The sequence below is a fragment of the Protopterus annectens genome, chromosome 16.part0 (genome assembly GCF_019279795.1).
Source record: "Protopterus annectens isolate FY-2018-M chromosome 16.part0, PAN1.0, whole genome shotgun sequence".
NCBI lineage: Eukaryota > Metazoa > Chordata > Ceratodontiformes > Protopteridae > Protopterus > Protopterus annectens.
Genome location: NC_056750.1, coordinates 261,802,874 through 261,821,532, shown reverse-complemented (window position 1 = coordinate 261,821,532; position 18,659 = coordinate 261,802,874). Strand labels below are relative to the sequence as shown.

General features: G+C 45.2%; 1 protein-coding gene across 5 annotated transcripts in view; it reads left to right on the top strand.

The window, feature by feature from the left end:
• The window catches only part of LOC122791042 (myomegalin-like), a 3,200,315-nt gene that overhangs the window by 403,922 nt on the left and 2,777,734 nt on the right, over positions 1–18,659 (top strand). For all 5 annotated transcript variants that reach the window (XM_044058817.1, XM_044058818.1, XM_044058820.1 and 2 more), the window contains exon 7: positions 514–680. In XM_044058817.1, the coding sequence (XP_043914752.1) occupies positions 514–680 (167 nt within the window). The remainder of the gene's footprint in view (positions 1–513; positions 681–18,659) is intronic.

Sequence of the window (18,659 nt, the reverse complement as noted above, 5' to 3'; positions counted from 1 at the left end):
GCCGATTCCCCTCTCAAAGGTGAGGATCAAACCTTGGATGTTTTGTTTCTAAGGTAAACACCTTAACCTTAATGCCAGTTCACCCTTCATCTTCAGAAAGTATACTGGCTGAGATGTTGGGGCGGATTTTCTTACTCTGGTATGAGGCCTACTGTTATAGTGCAGAATGACATTATAGCTCTAAGGCACATGAGCAAACTTCTAATTGAAAACTGCAAATTCGGAACTGAAGAGAAGAATCCATTGCGCCACTAATAAATGTCCCTTCACTAATCTGCTGATACATTAAGCATGGATCTCATCTTTTCTTTACAGTTGTTTGTGTGATGTCTGTAGGTAGTACAGATATGTTGGTATGCATATACCTAGCTGGTTACAAATAAATAAAATGGGTACGGTTTTGTTTACTCCTCACTTTCAAGAATTTGCAGTGTTGAGTGGTGAATTCTGTGAATCTTCACAGGAACATGAAGTCTCCATTACAGTAAGGAATTCTTGATCTCTCATGATTAGGCAAATAAAGCTTCTAAAGAAGATATGGAAAAGGCTTTCGCAGTGACAGAACAAGAGAAAATTCGTAATATGGGTCTTCAGAAGGAACTTAATGCTGTACTCAAAGCAAATTCGAGTCATTCAGCTATTCCTCCCGAGATGAACCACTTACTGCAAGAAAAAGATAGGTTAGTGTTGGCATACCTGTTTAGTGATTTTATGGTTACCCTGTTGGACTGATGTACTGTTACTGATTGTCTCTTATGTGATCATATTAGGATTTATGATGCACTATGTCTAAACGTGTAATGCTGTATTATTGTGCATTTGTTCTTGGTATTCTTTTGTATTACGTCTTCAAAATTATGTACGTTTTGTCTGCAACATGTCTAATGCGGCAGTCGTGTCTCAACTTGAATACGTCTATGCACCAAACCTTCTGGTGGACATGTTATGCTTTTTAAGCTATTTTAAATTGATGCAGTGAATCTCCAGAAAACTTAAGTTTTTGTTTTGCTTTCAGGTAGTGTTAAAAGGGAAGCAAAACATTGTCCCTCTCTTTCATTTGGATAGTGCCCATCAAAATTCTTTGGTTGCGACATCTGTATCTCTTCCTCGCTGTTCCCCACCATGTAAGACTGTCTGCGCAGGTGTCACAATATTAACGTTTAAGCTCAAGTAATGCATTTTTCTGTCACAAAACTGACCGTTCGTTCTGTTTCCCAAATGTCTTGTTTGCTGTGAAATACGGACTTTTGCTGTTGCCTCCAGTTTGTGGCATATTTGAAGCCAGCTCATACAATGGTGGTGCAAGTCACACTGTCAGTAATGCTCGATGTATTGATTATTTTCTGTACAGATCTGCTGATGTCCGAGTTACCCATAAGTTACCCATAATGTCTATTGTGAGGCATTGGTGCATCATATGTAAATGTCTGCTAAGGACTCCTCCCTCTTCCTCAGACATGCCCCTGTAGGAGCTGCCATGACAGGCACTGTGTCTACTGCTGATTTATGCTACCTGCTGAAGATTATTCTTCTGGCACAATCCTTGGTCTGTTTAGTGAGTTATAGTTTGATAACTGGGGTAAGTATGCTAGTAAGTTAACCCCTCTCTGTCATGATCTAAGCTTAAGGACAAACATGCACAGTAAGCAGTATTACATACAGATTTTCTTTTACATTTTGAAATGTTAATAAAATAAGTAAAATGCGTAAGAAATGCCATAACCTTGTTAAGGGAAATAAACCCTCAGTAGATAAATAAGACTTGTTAGCGCAATTGATTTAATATCCCATTGTGTCTCCCACTTTATACCAACGTCTGCTACATGTCAAACAGAGTAGCACTCTTCCCTTCAAAGTAAACCCAGGTAATTGGATGGGCAGCCTCAAATTCTCCCTTGGTTTATTCTTGCCCTCCTTGAAGCTGGACGAAGCTTTTGAATGTAGACTTTTGGCTAGACTTGTGATGGTCTGCAGACTGACATCCCAGTATTTGCCTATGAACTATATGCCGAAACAAGAATATAGCAATAACCAGGGTGTAATACAAGCTGTGTGGGGTATTTCTCAGTAGGTACAGAACTTAGACTTGAGTAGTTTGCATGGCTGTGGCAAGTAACAGTGAGAAATGAGGTATAAATGATATCTGTTTAATGCTATTCTCATCTACTCCAATCAAAAAGCCGTAAGTTAAGTAGAAGAAATATTAAAGAGAAATGCAGTGTTAAACGGGGAATGCTCTGGAAAAGAACTGTTTACTGGTACACATTCAGTGGTCACTGTAATCTTGAGAGAACTTGATTTTTGTAAGGTTGCTGCATGAGTTCACTTAACTTTATCAGTAGTCATCTTCCTCTGCTACCAATCAGCAAGGCTTAAAAAGCTCACACATCATTCCTTTCAGCTTTCTGTAAAACCAGACAACATAACGTCCATTTTCAGGATAAGTTAACAGCCTCAGCAGCTGAATATATTTCTCAAGACGTGACTTGAATGTACAGTAGAGAGTCGATTATCTGAACTAATTGGGACCTAGGGTAGTTCGGATAATCCAAAGTGTTCGGATAATCAAATATACATTGAACGGGATAACAAAAACTGCAAAAATCTTTTTTCTGCATGCTTTTCAACCATTCAGTGATTCCCCTGGACAGTAAAGAATGTTATTTCACACATGAGCAGGCTACAAGTTAAAAAAAAAAAAAAAAACACGCATAAGCAAATACGTTTAACATTTACATATTCAGACTTTGAATTTTCCTACCCAAAAACTTTGAAAGGCTGTGGTCGGATGTTTAACGTTTCTAATAGACGTTCAGATTATTGACTCAGTACCTCCATCTCACAAGTAGCCTTTTTGTATGTGTGTTGGAGGGGGGCAACATAACTGTTTTAGCAGACTTGCAAGAACTACATCACTTGTCGAGATGTGTTGTTACTATTGGCTATGAGTAGAAGGTAAGTTTTCTTGGGAACTTTACCTCTCTGTATTTGTTCCTCCTCTGCAAGATATCGTAAGTGCCTTTTCAACTGCCCTAATCCTATACTCCTGGTACCCGAAAAGCAGATGGTGTTGCCATTCACATGTTTCTTCATATTCTTGCTAAAAATACCTTGAACAGATTCCATTATACTGCAGCCGAGCAAAGTGCTTTAGGCTAGACTGCTTTCTTGTGCAAAGTGGACTTGAGGGACAATTGATTAGTTATTGTTCTCTGAATAGTTGAGCATTCTGTGAAATATACTAGACTTTTTATGAAATGCGGTCTCTTTTCATATCAGGCAATTTGAGGTTTATTAGTGAACAATTCAGTTAGTTATTCCTGACATGTTGGTAGAAGATTCCATCATGAAAATGAAACTGGCACATCATTCATTTACTTGTAATGGTTACTACACATCCCTTGTTTACTAACGGTAACACTTCACGTAACTGGTGGTGCAGCTTGCAGTAGGATAATCCACTGATCTTATTTCAGGGAGACTGCTGCAGCTGCATTAAGTGAAGTGTTTGGTACATCTTCCTGCCCTGTCTTGCTTTCATTAACTAAATGTTGAGTTCCTCTGTTTTGGAATTGCATACACCCATAGAGCCTTTAGTTGCCTCTGCATTGATGCAACTTTTCAGCAGGTTGGGATTCATATACTGGGGTTAAAAGGTGATTTGTAGATGTTCATCGTGTTTCACTGTTGCAGTCATTACAATTGGGTTATCCTGCTGGCAGGCTACCCGCAGTCGGCCTGAATTCCAAAGTCTTGGTCTGGCATCGGTTGCTGTCGCCTACTCCCTGACGTCAGTGCACCAGGGGTATAAAAGATGCAGCCAACGCCATTTTCTTCAGTTTTTCTTGCTGCACGGTGCCCGAAGCAAAAGCAGTTCGCAAGTGCCGGTCGGCCGACTCCTGAGATTTTCAAGTTCGAATTTCAGATCCAAAGTCTTCATTAAAGCTAAGTACCCCATTGGGGAAACTTTTTTCTTGCTCCTGACCGATGTCAGGAAAAGTTAATAATTGTATTTCTTGTGGGAAGCAAATACCTCATAAAAGATTTTCATTCTTACTGTATTCCTTGCGTAGGCCCTGACCACGACGTTGCTAGTTGTCGGTTTTGTGCTAGATTTAACCAATGCACTATTAAATGTTGGTACGATTTTCATTTCATTATTTTTGGCAGAAGATTTAATTATATAATGCCATCGGAACAGCTGACTACCGTAATTTATAAAAAGTGCAAAGACAAACAAAAGGACAGGCATCCGAGGTCCAAAACCGACGAGGCTTCGGCTAGGCCAGTTGCCGGTTCTCAGTGAGGCGCTTTCGCAGCTCCTGACACCCGCTACCTCAGAGCCACAGCTGCTTCCGACTCCCATGTGGAGCCGACTAGGCCGCTGGAAACTCAAGGGATTGGACCCTCGGAAACTATTCCCTCAGATGGGTCCGGAGCCGCTGAGCAGGCATCGGCTTCTGAGGGTGTTTTCAGGCCTACAGTTATATGTAAAAACGACTTCAGCTTCAAAGGCAAAGACTAAAGCACCTCTAAAGACAAAGAAACAAGTATAACATTCCCCTGGACAGGCCTCCATGCCTAAAAAACAGATGCTTAAAATGGCCGAAGACCTAATTACTTTGATCAGGGGTTCCCATCCCCCTCCTGATGAGACCTAGGCAAGAGACAGAATATGAATCTTCAGATCAGGTTTCCATTTCCTCTGATTCCTCTTCTGAACAGGGATGCTCTCTTCCATCTTATGAGGATTCTAATGCTGAAGAATCTATCCCTTCAGCCTCTTCTCCTGAAGATTATTCTTTTGGGGAGACCCTGCATATTATGAGGGAGCATTTTCATTGGGAGAGCCAAGATTACTCCGAATCTAAGAAAAGGCTCAGAGATTTCCTTTTACTACCTCAGCACAGGCCCCTTGCTATTCCTCCTGTTTTAGACATTGTAGATGTATTTATAGAGTCCAGTCTCACTCCTGACTCTCTACCACCAGCTCCTGTTAAGACAGACCGATACTACAGGGTTCCTGAATCACATAAATTTCTTTATAAAAACCCTGCTGCTGACCCAGAAATTATATCTCAGGGTCCCAAAGGGGTCAAGGCATCCACTGCAATAAACCCTATCCCTTCTGATAGGGATTCAAGGGCCCTGGACAGATGAGGGAAAAAGATTTACACTTCTGCTACCTTGGCTGTAAGGGCCGTAAATTGTCAGTTTCATATGCTTAAATAACAACAATATCTTATGTCACTACTAAAACAGAAAGTGTTGACAAATTCTGAACGTGCAGAAAACAAAGAAATGCGGGATTTATTACATGTAGCTGAACAAGTGGGAAAGCATACTTTGCAATATGGTTTTGATTCTCTGGAGGCCTCCTGCAGGGCCGCTGTTACGGGTTCTGTCATTAGGAGGCATGCTTGGTTAAAGGAACAGAATCTGCCTGAAAATTATTGGATGCTCCATTACAGCATGATACCTTGTTTGGTGTTAAAGCAGAAGAGGTGTTGAAGAAAATGGAGGACAAAGCTAAATCTATGCAAACAGTCAAGGATTTCTTACAGGTACAACCTCCCAGATTTAGCAGGAACTGGCCTGCAAAGAATTGGTCCTTTCCAGACAGTGTCAGACAGGGCACAAAGAGGCAGATACAGACGCCCCAGAGGCAGATCCCAGCCCCAGGGCTCATACAGGTCTAAACAATGGGGTGCTTCTACCTCCAAAAGCAGAGAAGATAAATCACAGCCATACAGGAAACAGTCTCAATGACTTTCCTCTGCCAGCACCAAGCACTTATCTTCTGACAGCCCCTTTAGGGGGAAAACTAGCACTTTTTCACAAAATTGGCACATGATCACCCAGGACAAATGGGTCCTGAATATAGTTTCTCAAGGATACAGGTTCCATTTTCACACCCTGCCAAGGGCAAACGGAATGCCAGACCTGCCACGCAATCAATGGGCAGAGGCTCAAAAACAAGTTTCAGCCCTCATGGACTTGAGGGCCATTCAGCGAGTGCCACAGCAAGAGCAGGGACTAGGATTTTACTCAAGACTCTTCTTGGTGCCCAGAAAGGACAATGCATGGAAGCCAATACTGGACCTGTCTATTCTAAACACATTCCTGGATATTCCGAAATTCAAAATGTTGACTCTGCAGCAGCTTTTGCCCATGCTGGGCAAGAAGGCATGGCTTGTGACTTTAGACCTAAAAGAGGCATACCTGCATGTCCCAATCAGGCATTCATGCAGAAGATACCTCAGATTTATAGCTGGCAAATTGCACTACCAATTTTCTGCACTGCCCTTTGGCTTATCTACTGCGCCCAGGGTCTTCACAAAATGCCGGCACCAGTCATTGCATTTTGCAGACAGAGGAATACAAATTTATCCTTGCTTGGACGATTGCTTTATTCAAGCAGAGAACAAGGACATTCTACTACAGCATCTGGCGTTTGTAATAAGATTGCTAACATGCCTAGGGTACACAGTAAACGAAAAGAAATCAAAACTAGTACCCTCACAAGAGATAATATTCCTGGGTGCAAGCTTTAAATACAACTGCCCAGATGGCTTATCTCACACCAGACAGACAAAGACAACTGACTACTTATTTCAAAATGTTGGCAACAAAGACCCAGTTGTCTGCAAGAAAAATTCTGCAGGATTTGGGCTTCATGGCATCCTGCATTCTGCTAATTCCATATGCAAGACTGCATATGAGAAAACTACAATGGTATCTAAAAAGTGTTTGGACTCAACATTGCCACAGCCTGGAAACAATAATTACCCTCTTTCCCTGCGTGCAACAGGAGTTTCGATGGTGGGCAGAGGCCTGTCACCACAAGGGACAGCCTTTCACTTTACCCACAGCCAGGCAGACATTAACAGATGCATCAGATTATGCCTGGGGTGCCCATATGGCAGGAAGATGTATTCAGGGCACATGGTCCGCAAGCCAAATGCATCTTCATATCAATCAAAAAGAGATGCTAGCTGTTCAAAATGCCCTGACAGCCTTCAAGGATCTATTTAATCCAAGACAACTATTGATAAAAACGGAGGATACTACAGTCATGTGGTACATAAACAAGCAGGGAGGCACACATTCCTACCCCCTCTGTAGACTAGCCATGACTTTGTGGGACACAGCATTGACTTACCAAGTACATCTGCAAGCACAATACCTGCCAGGAAGGATAAATTCTCTGGCAGACTAACTAAGCAGAAACCTAATGGATCCCCATGAGTGGAAATTGGATCCACAAGTCTTCAGCATGATAAGGAACTGGGAATGCCCAGACCTAGACCTATTTGCCTCGCCTCACAACTGCCAACTACAGAAATTTTGCACAAGGACTTATCACAAGCTAGCATGGAAAGTGGATGCTCTATCTTTCAGCTGGAAAAACTTAACAGTATATGTCTTTCCCCCACTGCCTCTCCTCCCCAAGGTATTCCTAAAGGTCAGACAAGAGAAGCCAGAAATGATACTGATTGCCCCAGACTGGCCCCACCAGCACTGGTACCCAATCCTAAAGAGCTTGTCTCAATGCCCAACCTGGACATTGCCTCAAATTCCTTACTTATTGACTCAACAAAACAGTCAGATCCTGCACAGCCAGCTCAGGACCTTTAACCTGGCAGCATGGCAGATAATGTAACCATTCAAAATGTGCCTCTGTCTAAAGCAGTGATGGATGTTATTTTGGAGGCCAGGAGGCCTAGCACCAGAAAATCTTATGCAGAAAAATGGAAGAGATTCTGTGCTTGGAACCAGGCACAAGGAATTGACACGATTGTACCAAATATTCCTCAGATTTTACAATACTTAACTGAGATGCTGGACAAAAGTATCGTTTTCCTCAGTTAAGATTCATGCCTCTGCCATTTCAGCTCACTATAATACAGAACCACCTCTATTTTCTCATCCATTATTAAGGCGGTACCTCCTAGGGGCCAAAAACATAAGACCTCCAAAGAGAGCACCAATACCTGCATAGGACCTAAATTATGTCTTGGAAAAACTCACACTGCCTCCTTTTGAGCCAGCCTCTACAGCTGATATAAAATTCTTATCTTGGAAAACAGCTCTGCTCCTAGCAATAACCTCTGCAAGACTAGTCTCAGAGTTACAGGCACTCATGGCTGTGGAACCCTTTATCATTTTCCATCAGGACAGGGTTTCTCTGAGGACAAACCTGACATTTATGCCTAAGGTAGTGTCCAGTGTGGCCCTGAATCAAACAATTAATTTGCCTACCTTTTATCCAAACCCACAGAGTAAGGGTGAGAGACTTCTGCATTCTTTGGACATTCACAGGCTGCTATGCTTCTTCTTGGACAGAACCAAAGCTTTCAGAAAGACTGAACAACTTCTAGTGGCATATGATGCAGGATCACAAGGAAAGGCTAGCTCAAAGCATCCTATTTCAAAATGGATAGACCACTGCATTCATTTCTGCTATTCACAGCATGGCAAATCGGTGCTTAAGGGCATTAGGCCACGTTCAACTAGAGCAGCAGCCACTTCAGCAGTCTTCCTCAGAGGAGTACCAACCAAAGACATCTTAGAGGCTGCAACTTGGAGTTCAGTGCACACTTTTACAAAGCACGATCACTTACCTCTCTTCTCTAAATCTAGAGCAGGCTTTGCCACTGCAGTTCTGCAGAGCCTCATAGCCTCTCCTAATCCTATTTAGCCACAACCGCCCAACCTTAGCTTTGGGATTCAACCCAATTGTAATGACTGCAACAGTGAAACACGATGAACATAGTACAGTTGTGTACCTACCATAAATATAGATGTTCGAGTGTATTCACTGTTGCAGTCCAGGTTACCCACCCACCACCCCCCTTTCCTTTGCTGGGTCTTATCTGTGCTTCTCTATTCTATACAACCTATGTGGTGTATTTGCTTGTATATGAAGGTAGAGTTTTACTTTACTGCATGCATGTTTATTGGCATAAATTAGCCTACCCTTTTGGGGGCACCTGACATCTGGGGCAAGAAAAACTGAAGAAAATGGCGTCGGCTGCATCTTTTTATACCACTGGCGCACTGACGTCAGGGAGGAGGTAACAGCAACCGACGCCGGACCAGGACTTTGGAATTCAGGCCGACTGCGGGTAGCCTGCCAGCAGGATAACCCAATTGTAATGACTGCAACAGTGAATACACTCGAACATCTACATTTATGGTAGGTACACAACTGTACTTTGGTTGTTTTCATTTGCTCTTCAACCTGTGGGACTCAACTGATATGACTTGGCCGGGTTCACTACATATAATCAAAAGTTCATATGACCGAAGCCCATTTGACTGAGACCAAATGACCAAAAACCAATATGACCGAAAACTCATTTGACCGGAAAACAACACTGGCAGTCTGTAGAGCACTGTAAGGCAAGTAAAAGGTATATGCCCTGCTCCACACTGTAGTGCAACCCTGGAGTTGGAATATATTGTTAGGGGGGGTCTGGGAGGGGGTGCAGCCCCCCACGTTGGGGAGTTTGGGGGGCAAAGCCCCCCACCTAGTTTGATCAGATATTTTGTGGTTTGATTTGATATTTAGTCAAACTGAACTTTGTGGGGGATTCACCCCCCACGCACACACCCCTAATATATTCTAATTCCAGGGTCGCACTACAGTGAAGAACAGGGCATATACCTGCCAATACTGTTTTTCGGTCATATGGGTTTCGGTCAAATGAACTTTAGGTCATTGGTCTCAGTCAAATGGGCTTCGGTCATATGAACTTTTGATCATATGTAATGAACCCGACTTGGCCATATGCTCCAGCACTGGATCTGAATTCCAAGCTCCTCCCCTACCCATAATCCCCCTCTGTCCCTCCTCCCTTCAGATCTCGTTTGCTGCTCGTTTCAAATGTGTATTGCAGTTGCTCAAGGATTTTTCAGTTGTAAGTCTTTCTTGGGTATTTTCTTCCATTTCCTTCTCTTCTGCCTTTTCTATCCTCGCATTGGTCGTTCAGTTAAAAAAAATCTCCCTCCTATCCTCTTTATTTTGCGTGTGTGTGTGTGTGTGTGTGTGTGTGTGTGTGTGTGTGTGTGTGTGTGTGTGTGTGTGTGTGTGTGTGTGTGTGTGTGTGTAAGTAAGTTATTTCCTTGTCCCCATGGCTGTGACTCCAAAGCCAAGGTTCAAGAAGTGTACGGAGTGTGGACATAGGATTTCTCCATTTAATGCTCACACTCTGTGTGTGGGAGTTCCCCGTCTAGATTCCTCCTGCTGGAGAATTCTTGGGCTGAGTCTCCTACCTCAGCCACCCCTCGGCATCATTCCTGGCGGGGGTCAGTGGAGTCTTCTGTCTGGTCCACTCGGAGCCTGTCTCAAGCCTGGGTGGACAGGATGATGATGAAGATTTTTGAGCCCAGATTCAGCTGGGAATCTTGCCTGCACCATCCCCCCCCTAGGGCCATGAGCACAGAATTTGGTTTCCTCCCTGTATCTCATTCTCAGAGCCAACCTTCGGCTTCAGAGTCTTTGGGTCTAAGGCTTCCGAGCGTTAAGGCTTCGGCTCCGATGGTCAATTGCATCTGTATGCCGACACTCGCCTTGAACGGTTTGGCTCCAATCTCATCAGAATGGACTGACTCTCGGAGCCATTGCTTCAGCATCTGCTCCAAGGGGCAGGCGTCTAGTACGAGGCTGTTGGAGTTCTCTCCCCCCCTCGGAGCTTTGGTGCTGAGAACCTCTGCTCCCAACAGTTTCAGCTCCGGCTGCACTGCCTTCTGGCGTCCGCTCGTCTTTGGCGTTTGAGGTGGTGAAGAGTGTCCTCTTGGCTCCTTGGAGAGCCTTGACACACTCGTCCTCTGATTCCCCTCCTGACTTCCTTAGTTTCTGGGCCGGAGACTTCTGTTCTGCCCCCTCAGACAGTCTGGTGCCAGACCACCCCAGGAGGTTCCTCTTCAAGAATCCCCTGAAGCTTAGGAGTCCTCTGCGGAGTTTCCCCCTGAGTAGGCTTCTCAGAAGCCTATGTGCAAGAGGAAGCACTTGGACTTCCCTCTGGAGTCTCTTGCCGATGATGCAGACTTGGCTGGAGGGGAGGGTTCCTCTCTGTCACCCCTGATGATGTGGAAATCCTACGGCAGAGAGGCAGGTGGTCTACCCTGAAGCCCACCCCTGACGAGTCTATATTCCTGAAAGCATTTCGTACAGGACCTTCAACTTCTTGGGTGTCCCCCCTTGCGGATCCCTTGGTGGATCTTATTTCTAGTAGGGCATGGAAGGAGTCGGACATGATTGAGCCTATCCCCAAGTGCCTGAACAAGCTTCTCAGTGCTCCAAGGGTTCCCCATATGATGTCATGGTGGTTGCATCAGCCACAAAGAAGGACCTAGCCCAGGAGAACTCCTCGGTCCATCCTCCAGGCAGGGAGTCTAGGCCAATGGACTGCTTTGGGAAGCAGGTGTATGCTTCAGCCACCTTTGCTCTGCATGAGCTGAATTATTTGGCCTATGTTATCAGACGACAGAGGGACCTGGTTAAAGGAGGTCTCCGAGTCTACCCTGGGGTTCATGTCCGGAGAAAAGGTTCTCCTGCATGGCCACCCTGACTGCAATTTCTAACATGTCTATGAGGCTTCTTTCTCATGTGACTGAGGGTGCCTCTAGGGCTGCCGGGATGGGCGTGGCCATTAGGTTGCATGCCTGACTCCGGCTTTGTGCTTTTTCGGATCCTTTCAAGATGTCATTCATGAATGATCCCTTTGATTCAACTTTGTTTGGCAAAACTGTTCATGACACTGCCACAGAGCAAGAAAGATGGGAAGACCTTGTCTGCCATTGGGATCCACTTTTCTGCTCTACAAAGATCCTTCTTGAGGAATCAGCATGAGGCCAAGAAATGGTTTTGGCAATCTCAGGTTTTCCTAGGACGCTCAGGGGCTGATGGGGCTATGACAGACTCCTTCCTCGTGGCAGAGGGGGTCCAAAGAACCAGGGGTCTCGAGATTCGTTCTCAGATAGACCTTTTCAGCAGTCCTGAGGGATTGCCCGACTGCTGTTCTCTGGAGGCAGTCGGGGGGGGGGGTGCCTATCGCTGCACTCTACAGCCTGGGATTTCATCACGAATGATCATTGGGTGCTGCAAATCATATCCAGAGGTTACTCCATCACCTTTCTTCAACCTCCCTCTGACAAAACCCTCTGGACGTTCCACTTGGTCAGTGGGAGGAGGCAACTGTAGAAATAGCCAGGCTGCTCGAAAAATGAGTCATCCAGCCTATCCTCCCCAGACCAGTCCAGATCAGGCATTTATTCCAGGTTCATTTTGGTGCCAAAGAAAACTTGGGACTTGAGACCCATCCTGGATCTTTCTACTCTGAACCTGCCCATTGTCAAGGCAAAGTTTCGGATGGTCACCCTACAATCCATTCTGCCATTTCTGCAGATGAATGACTGGATGTGCTCAGTGGACCTTCAGTATGCATAAACTACCCTATCAAGATGAGCAGGCGCTCCAGACTGTTCCTCTGCTTCTGTCTGGGAGCCAATCATTTTCAGTTCAGAGTGCTCCTCTTTGGACTCCATACCACTCCCCAGGTGTTTACCAAAGTGATGGTGGCAGTGGCGGCTCACCTACTGCTGCAGGAGTTTAAGGTCTTCCCCAACTTGGATGGACTGGCTCCTTTCCACCCTCTCCAGGCATCGACTGATTCAGGCCAGGTATTGTCTTCTCTGTCTAGCCCCATCCCTAGGCATCACTGTAAATCTTGCCAGGTTGAACTTGGTACCTGGTCAGGTGTTGGACTTTGGTATGATACAGGCAGGGTGTTTCTGCCTCCAGACAGGTTATTGTTTTCAGCAACACTTATTGTTTTTCAGACCCAGCTTCCCCCTGCATGTGTGGTTCTTATTGCGTTGGGGTTCAATGGCAGCCACGATCACCCTTCTACCAACCGCACGCCTTCGCTTGAGGATTCTTTAGTGGACCTTAGTGGTTCAATGGTCCCTTCCCGACCTTCCATTGTCTTATCCAGTTTGGCTGTCCCGGGTGTGCCGGGACGGTCTTCAGTGGTGGCTTCAGTCACCAGACTTTCTTCTAGGCTGCCCATTTGTTCTTCCTTTCCCCTTTATCACGGTGACCATGGACACCTCCTTGCTTGGGTAAGAGGGGGCATTGCATAGGAAGGACAGTCCAAGGCACTTGGTCTTCCATGGGTACCAGTCTGCATATCAGTCCCTGGAGATGAGGGTGGTGCTTTTGGTGTTGTAAACGCTCCACACTTTTCTTCCTATCGGGATGATTGCCATCCAGACAGACAACATGTCAGCAATCTGGTACATCAACAAACCGGGGGGGGGGGGGCAGATCTTATCCCCTTTGCTGTGAGGCCATGAGACTGTGGGATTGGGTGATCTCTTTCAGCCGTTTTCTGGTGGCAGTGCACATTCCAGAGAAGCTCAACATTCTAGTAGACAGGCTCAGCAAATTTATTGTGATGTCTTTGAGTGGTCTCTGAATCCGTAAGTAACGCACATGATCTCCCAAAAGTGGGGTCATCCTGCTGTGAGTTCTTCACTTCTCCTTCCAACGTGAATTGCACCGAGTATTTTGCTCTCATCCCCTCTTTGGGGGAGTCACCCAGAGAAGCTCTAGTCCATGCTTTGCCCTCTGGTCTACTTTATGCTTATCCTCCTCTTCCTCTGATCCCCAAGTTTATTCAGAAAGCACAATGGTTGAGGAGCTTTGGTCATCCTCATTGCCCCATTCTGGCTTAGTCAAGTTTCGTTCCCCACTATGAAGTTTCATCTAGTGTGTCCTCCCTGGACCCTGGATCTGATCATGCACCCGTCGGGTTCCACACATGGATTTAGTCAGCCTGAATCTCACTGCATGGCAGCTCCAGTTTCCCTATTGGTCAGGACTCCCAGACTCTCTTCTCCTGTCAAAGATCTTGGTTGTGGCTCATAAGGCTTCTACCAAGAAGATCTATTCCATGAAGTGGAAATGTAATCTGGGCTTCTCAACGTGATCTGGATCCTTTTACAGCTTCGGTCCTTGCCATTTTGAATTTTCTATCCCATATTTTTAATAATGGGGCTATTTTTTCCTACTATTAAAGTTCATTCGGTAGCAATTTCTAATTCCCAAATGGATGAGAATTTGACTTCCTATGCTTAATCCAAGCTCCTGAAAGACTTTTTTTGAAGGGTATCTTTTTTGGCCTCCTGTTGGACCCCACACCTCCTTGGGATCCAACGTTGGTCATACAGACCTTAGTCTCTTCTCCATCTGAACCAGCTGCCACAATTTATTTACAATTCTTATCTTGGAAGACTGCTTTTTTGGTGGCTATTACCTCGGCCAAGAGGGTTTCTGAACTACAAGCATGATCTGTCAAGCCCCTTATTTGGTCTTTCATAAAGACGGTATCTCTTCAGACTAACCAATCCTTCTTACCGAAGGTGGCTTTAGAGACTGACATTAACCAGGTTACTAATTTGCCATTTTTCTTCCTGAATTGCCAGAACAAAAGGGAATACAAATTTACACTTTGTTCACAGGCAGCTGCATTTCTATTTGTATAGGACCAAAAGTTTGCAAACGTCAGACTGGCTTTTTGTCTCTTTCTCTAAGCCTCATCTGGGAAAGCTTATATCCAAGGTTACTCTTGCTCATTGGATTTTTCAATGTGTTTTTTGGTCTATCGTTCCAAAAGTTTGTCTTTACTGGGTTCTTTCCAGGCACCTTCCACCAGATCAGTATCCGCTTCTGAGGCTTTTTGGTCCAGGGTCCCTATTAACTATATCTGTTCTGCTGCTACCTGGTCCTCTTCAGATACCTTTTTTTCCCATTACAACTTTGATCTTCTTTCCAGGAGCAGGGCATCGTTTGGCTCAGCTGTGCTCTGGAACATCCTTGCATGAGGGCCACCCAAGGTTATGTTAGCTAGGGACTCTGTCCCACAGATTGATGAAGATGAAATGAAAACAACAACTTCAGATAAACAAGTTTGTACTTAACACATCATTCTGTTTGAGTTGTTGATTTTTCCTAGTCTTCAATTGTCCCCTCCCCCCTGCCCTTTTTGGGTATGTAGTGGCCTGGACAGAGGCAGCCATAGTATTCTTGACTACAGGAGTCTGTTTGCGCCAGTGCCTCTTTTTGGTCAGATGAAATGCTTTTATGCTGTAAGGGGTTTGTGCTGATGTTTGTGCTTCACTGTTGCAGTCCTCACCTGTGGGTTATCCTTGCTGTAGTAGCCCTCGGCTGGCCCGAATACCAGAGTCTATGTTTTTCTGCGTCTGCTGCTGTCACTTGCTGACTGACGTCAGGTAGTCCGTTCTATAAAGGAAGGCAGCCGACACCATTACATCAGTCTTTCTTGCCGTGGAGCCCATAGCAGAAGCAGTTCGCAAGTGTGCTGGTTGGTCACTACCAGAGTTTGAATTACAGCTGAAAATGTCTAAAGCTAAGTACCCCGTTGAGGATCCTTTTTTCTTGCACTAACCAATGTCTGAAAAAGTTAACAATTGTCTCGCCTGTGGAAAGCGAATCCCACAAAGAGACTTCATTCATACTGTGTCACTAGTTTAGGCCCAGACCACGACGTCCCCCGTTGCCGGTTTTGTGTCCTTTTTTAAAGTGAGAACCATTCATCGTAGAGCTGTTATTGTAGCCAGGTATTTTCGTCTTCCGTCTTCGCATTCCAAAATGCCATCCAACAGTCAATCCATAGACATTCAGAAAAAAACATAAAGATAGAGACAGACCACAGAAAGCTAAGCCTTCCGATGACTGTACCGCTAAGCAGGTCGTTAGTTCTCTGCAATTCAGTGAGTTGCCTTTGCAGCCCCTGATGCCAGATCCGATGCCTTTGCAGGGCTCTCTCTCAGACCGATGGATACTCTTAGGCCTAGAAGCAAAGCCGCTCCTAGGAAATCTACCTCTAGCCACAATCTTTCTCCTGCTCCGCCACCCCAAGCTCAAATGCTTAAAATGGCAGAGGATCTTATCTCCCTTATCAGGGGTAGTCAGGCCACGACTTCTAAAAGGAAAAGAGACCCTTCTCCTGAAATACTGACAAAACAGGATTCTGAGGAGTCTGATTATTCAGATTTTGAAGAGGAACAACCTCTGACTGCTTATGAGGATTCAGATGCAGACGAATCCATTCCTTCTGGCTCCCCACCAGAAGATTTTTCCTTTGGGGAAACCCTTCTCACCCTCAAGGAGCATTTCCACTGGGAATCCCGGGACTTCCCTCAGTCTAAGAAAAGACTGAGTTTCTAGACCTGCCCCAGCACAGACCCTTGGCCATCCCTCCTATTTTAGAGGTGGTGGATGATGTCTTCCATGAATTTAGCTTGGCTCCAGACACCCTTCCACATGCTCCCAGTAAACCTGACAGGTATTAGAGTACCGGATTCTCACAAATACATGTACAGAAATACTACTGCAGACCCAGAGGTCATTACACAGGGAACAAAAAATAGCTAAGGCTAGTTCTGCAAAGAATCCTATTCCTTCTGTCAAGGATTCCAGAGCTCTGGACAGATGGAGTAAAAAAGTATACACCTCTGCTACCTTAGCTGTCCGAGCACTCAACTGTCAGTTCCACATGTTAAAATATCAACAGCACACTTTGGAACTATTAAAACAAAACATTTCAACCTTTCCTGACTGTGCCGATTCGAAAGAGTTAGCAGATTTACTGCACTCTACTTGTCAAGTGGCCAAACACTCGTTACACTGTGGATATGATGCTCTAGAAGCTGCAAGCAGGGCAGCAGTGTCAGGATCTATCATTAGGAGACATGCATGGTTGAAGGAATAACCTCTCCTTGATTGTGTCAAATCTAAATTACTTGATGCAACGTTGGGTAAGGACCGCTTGTTTGGAGTAAAAGCAGAAGAGGTGCTTAAAAAGATGAAGACAAAGCAAAATCTATGCAAACTGTTAGATTTCTTTCAGGTACAACCTTCTAGGTTCAGCAGGAATTTTCCCTCAAAAAACTGGTCCTTTCCTGCACCTAGTAGACAAGGGCAAAGTAAGCCCCGCAGGGACAGACCACCCAGTTCCCTATCCCAGGGACAGCAGAGAACCAAGCAGTGTACCACTCCCGCTCCAAAGGCAGGGAGTTCTAAGCCATCCCTGTATGGAAAAAACTCTTAATGACTCCCTGTCCCCCGTCTGCCCGCCTTTCACTCACCGAAAGCTAGGAGGAAGGCTCTTCCTCTGCAAAGAAAATTGGCTTTCTGTAACAGAGGACCAATGGGTCTTAAAGATAATTTTTCAGGGATACAAATTCTCCTTCAGCGAACTCTCAATTTCAAGAGGGTACCTAGACTTGCCTCCAAATCAGTGGGCAGAGGCATTGAAACAAGTCCAAACTCTCATATCCCAAGGGGCAGTAGAACCCGTCCCCTCAGATCAAACAGGCAAAGGCTTTTATTCCAGAGTATTCCTTGCTCCCAGAAAAGAGGGCACTTGGTGCCCCATCCTGGATCTATCCATTCTGAACACCTCCCTGGTGGTCCCCAAATTCAAAATGCTAACTTTGCAGCAGCTGCTGCCTATGCTGACAAAAAAATGCCTGGTTAGTTACTTTAGATCTAAAAGATGCCTACCTTCTCATCCCCATAAGGGAATCCTGCATGAAATTCCTTTGCTTCAGAGCAGACTCTCAACACTTTCAGTTCTCTGTGCTACCCTTCGGCTTATCTACCGCTCCCAAAGTATTCACCAAATGCTTAGTCCCTGCCATAGCCTTTTGCAGACAGAAACATGTACAGATTTACCCTTATCTGGATGACTGCCCCATTCAGGCAGAGTACAAAGAAAAGCTACTCAAGGACCTCCTCTTTTTCAAAACCCTCCTAACCTCCTTAGGTACACCATTAATGAGAAGGTATCAAAGCAAACACCCTCCAGGAAGATCATTTTCTTGAGAGCACTGCTGGACACAGCATCCCAAATGGCCTTTCTGTCTTCAGAAAAGCAGAGCTTCCTGCCTCTCTACTTTACCCAGCTGGCTTCCAAAAGTCACGCCACTGTGAGGAAGTTCCTGCAAGCCTTGGGGTACATGGCATCTTGCATCCTAATTCCTCTGGCCAGGCTTCACATGAGAAAATTTTAGTGGTATCTAAAGAATGTTTGGTGTCAGCACTGTCGACCTCTAGAGACCTCTCTCCCTCTTATCCCCTGTATAAGGGCTGAGTTTCTCTGGTGAGCAGGGGCCTGTGCCAAGTACAAGGGTCTTCCTTCACTGTCCGCCCAACCGGGCAGACCATTACCATTGACGCATCAGACATTGCTTGGGGTGCTCGCCTAGAAGGCAGGTTCACCCAAGGTCTTTGGGATGCCCAGCAACTTCGTTTACACATCAGCCAGAAGGAAATGATGGCAGTACAGAAGGCTCTGACATCCTTCCTTCAAACCCCATTTCAAGCCAGGCATTCTCCTTATCAAAACAGACAACACCACAGTAATGTAGTACATTAACCAACCAACAGGGAGGGACCCATTCTTACCCTCATTGCAGGCAAGCCATGAACCTCTGGCTGACCGCCTCTTCCATAGGATTACACCTAATACCTATCAGAGATCAACAACACCCTGGCATACCACTTAAGCAGAAATGTATTTGACCCCCACGAATGGCAGCTCCACAGAAAAATCTTTTTACAAATT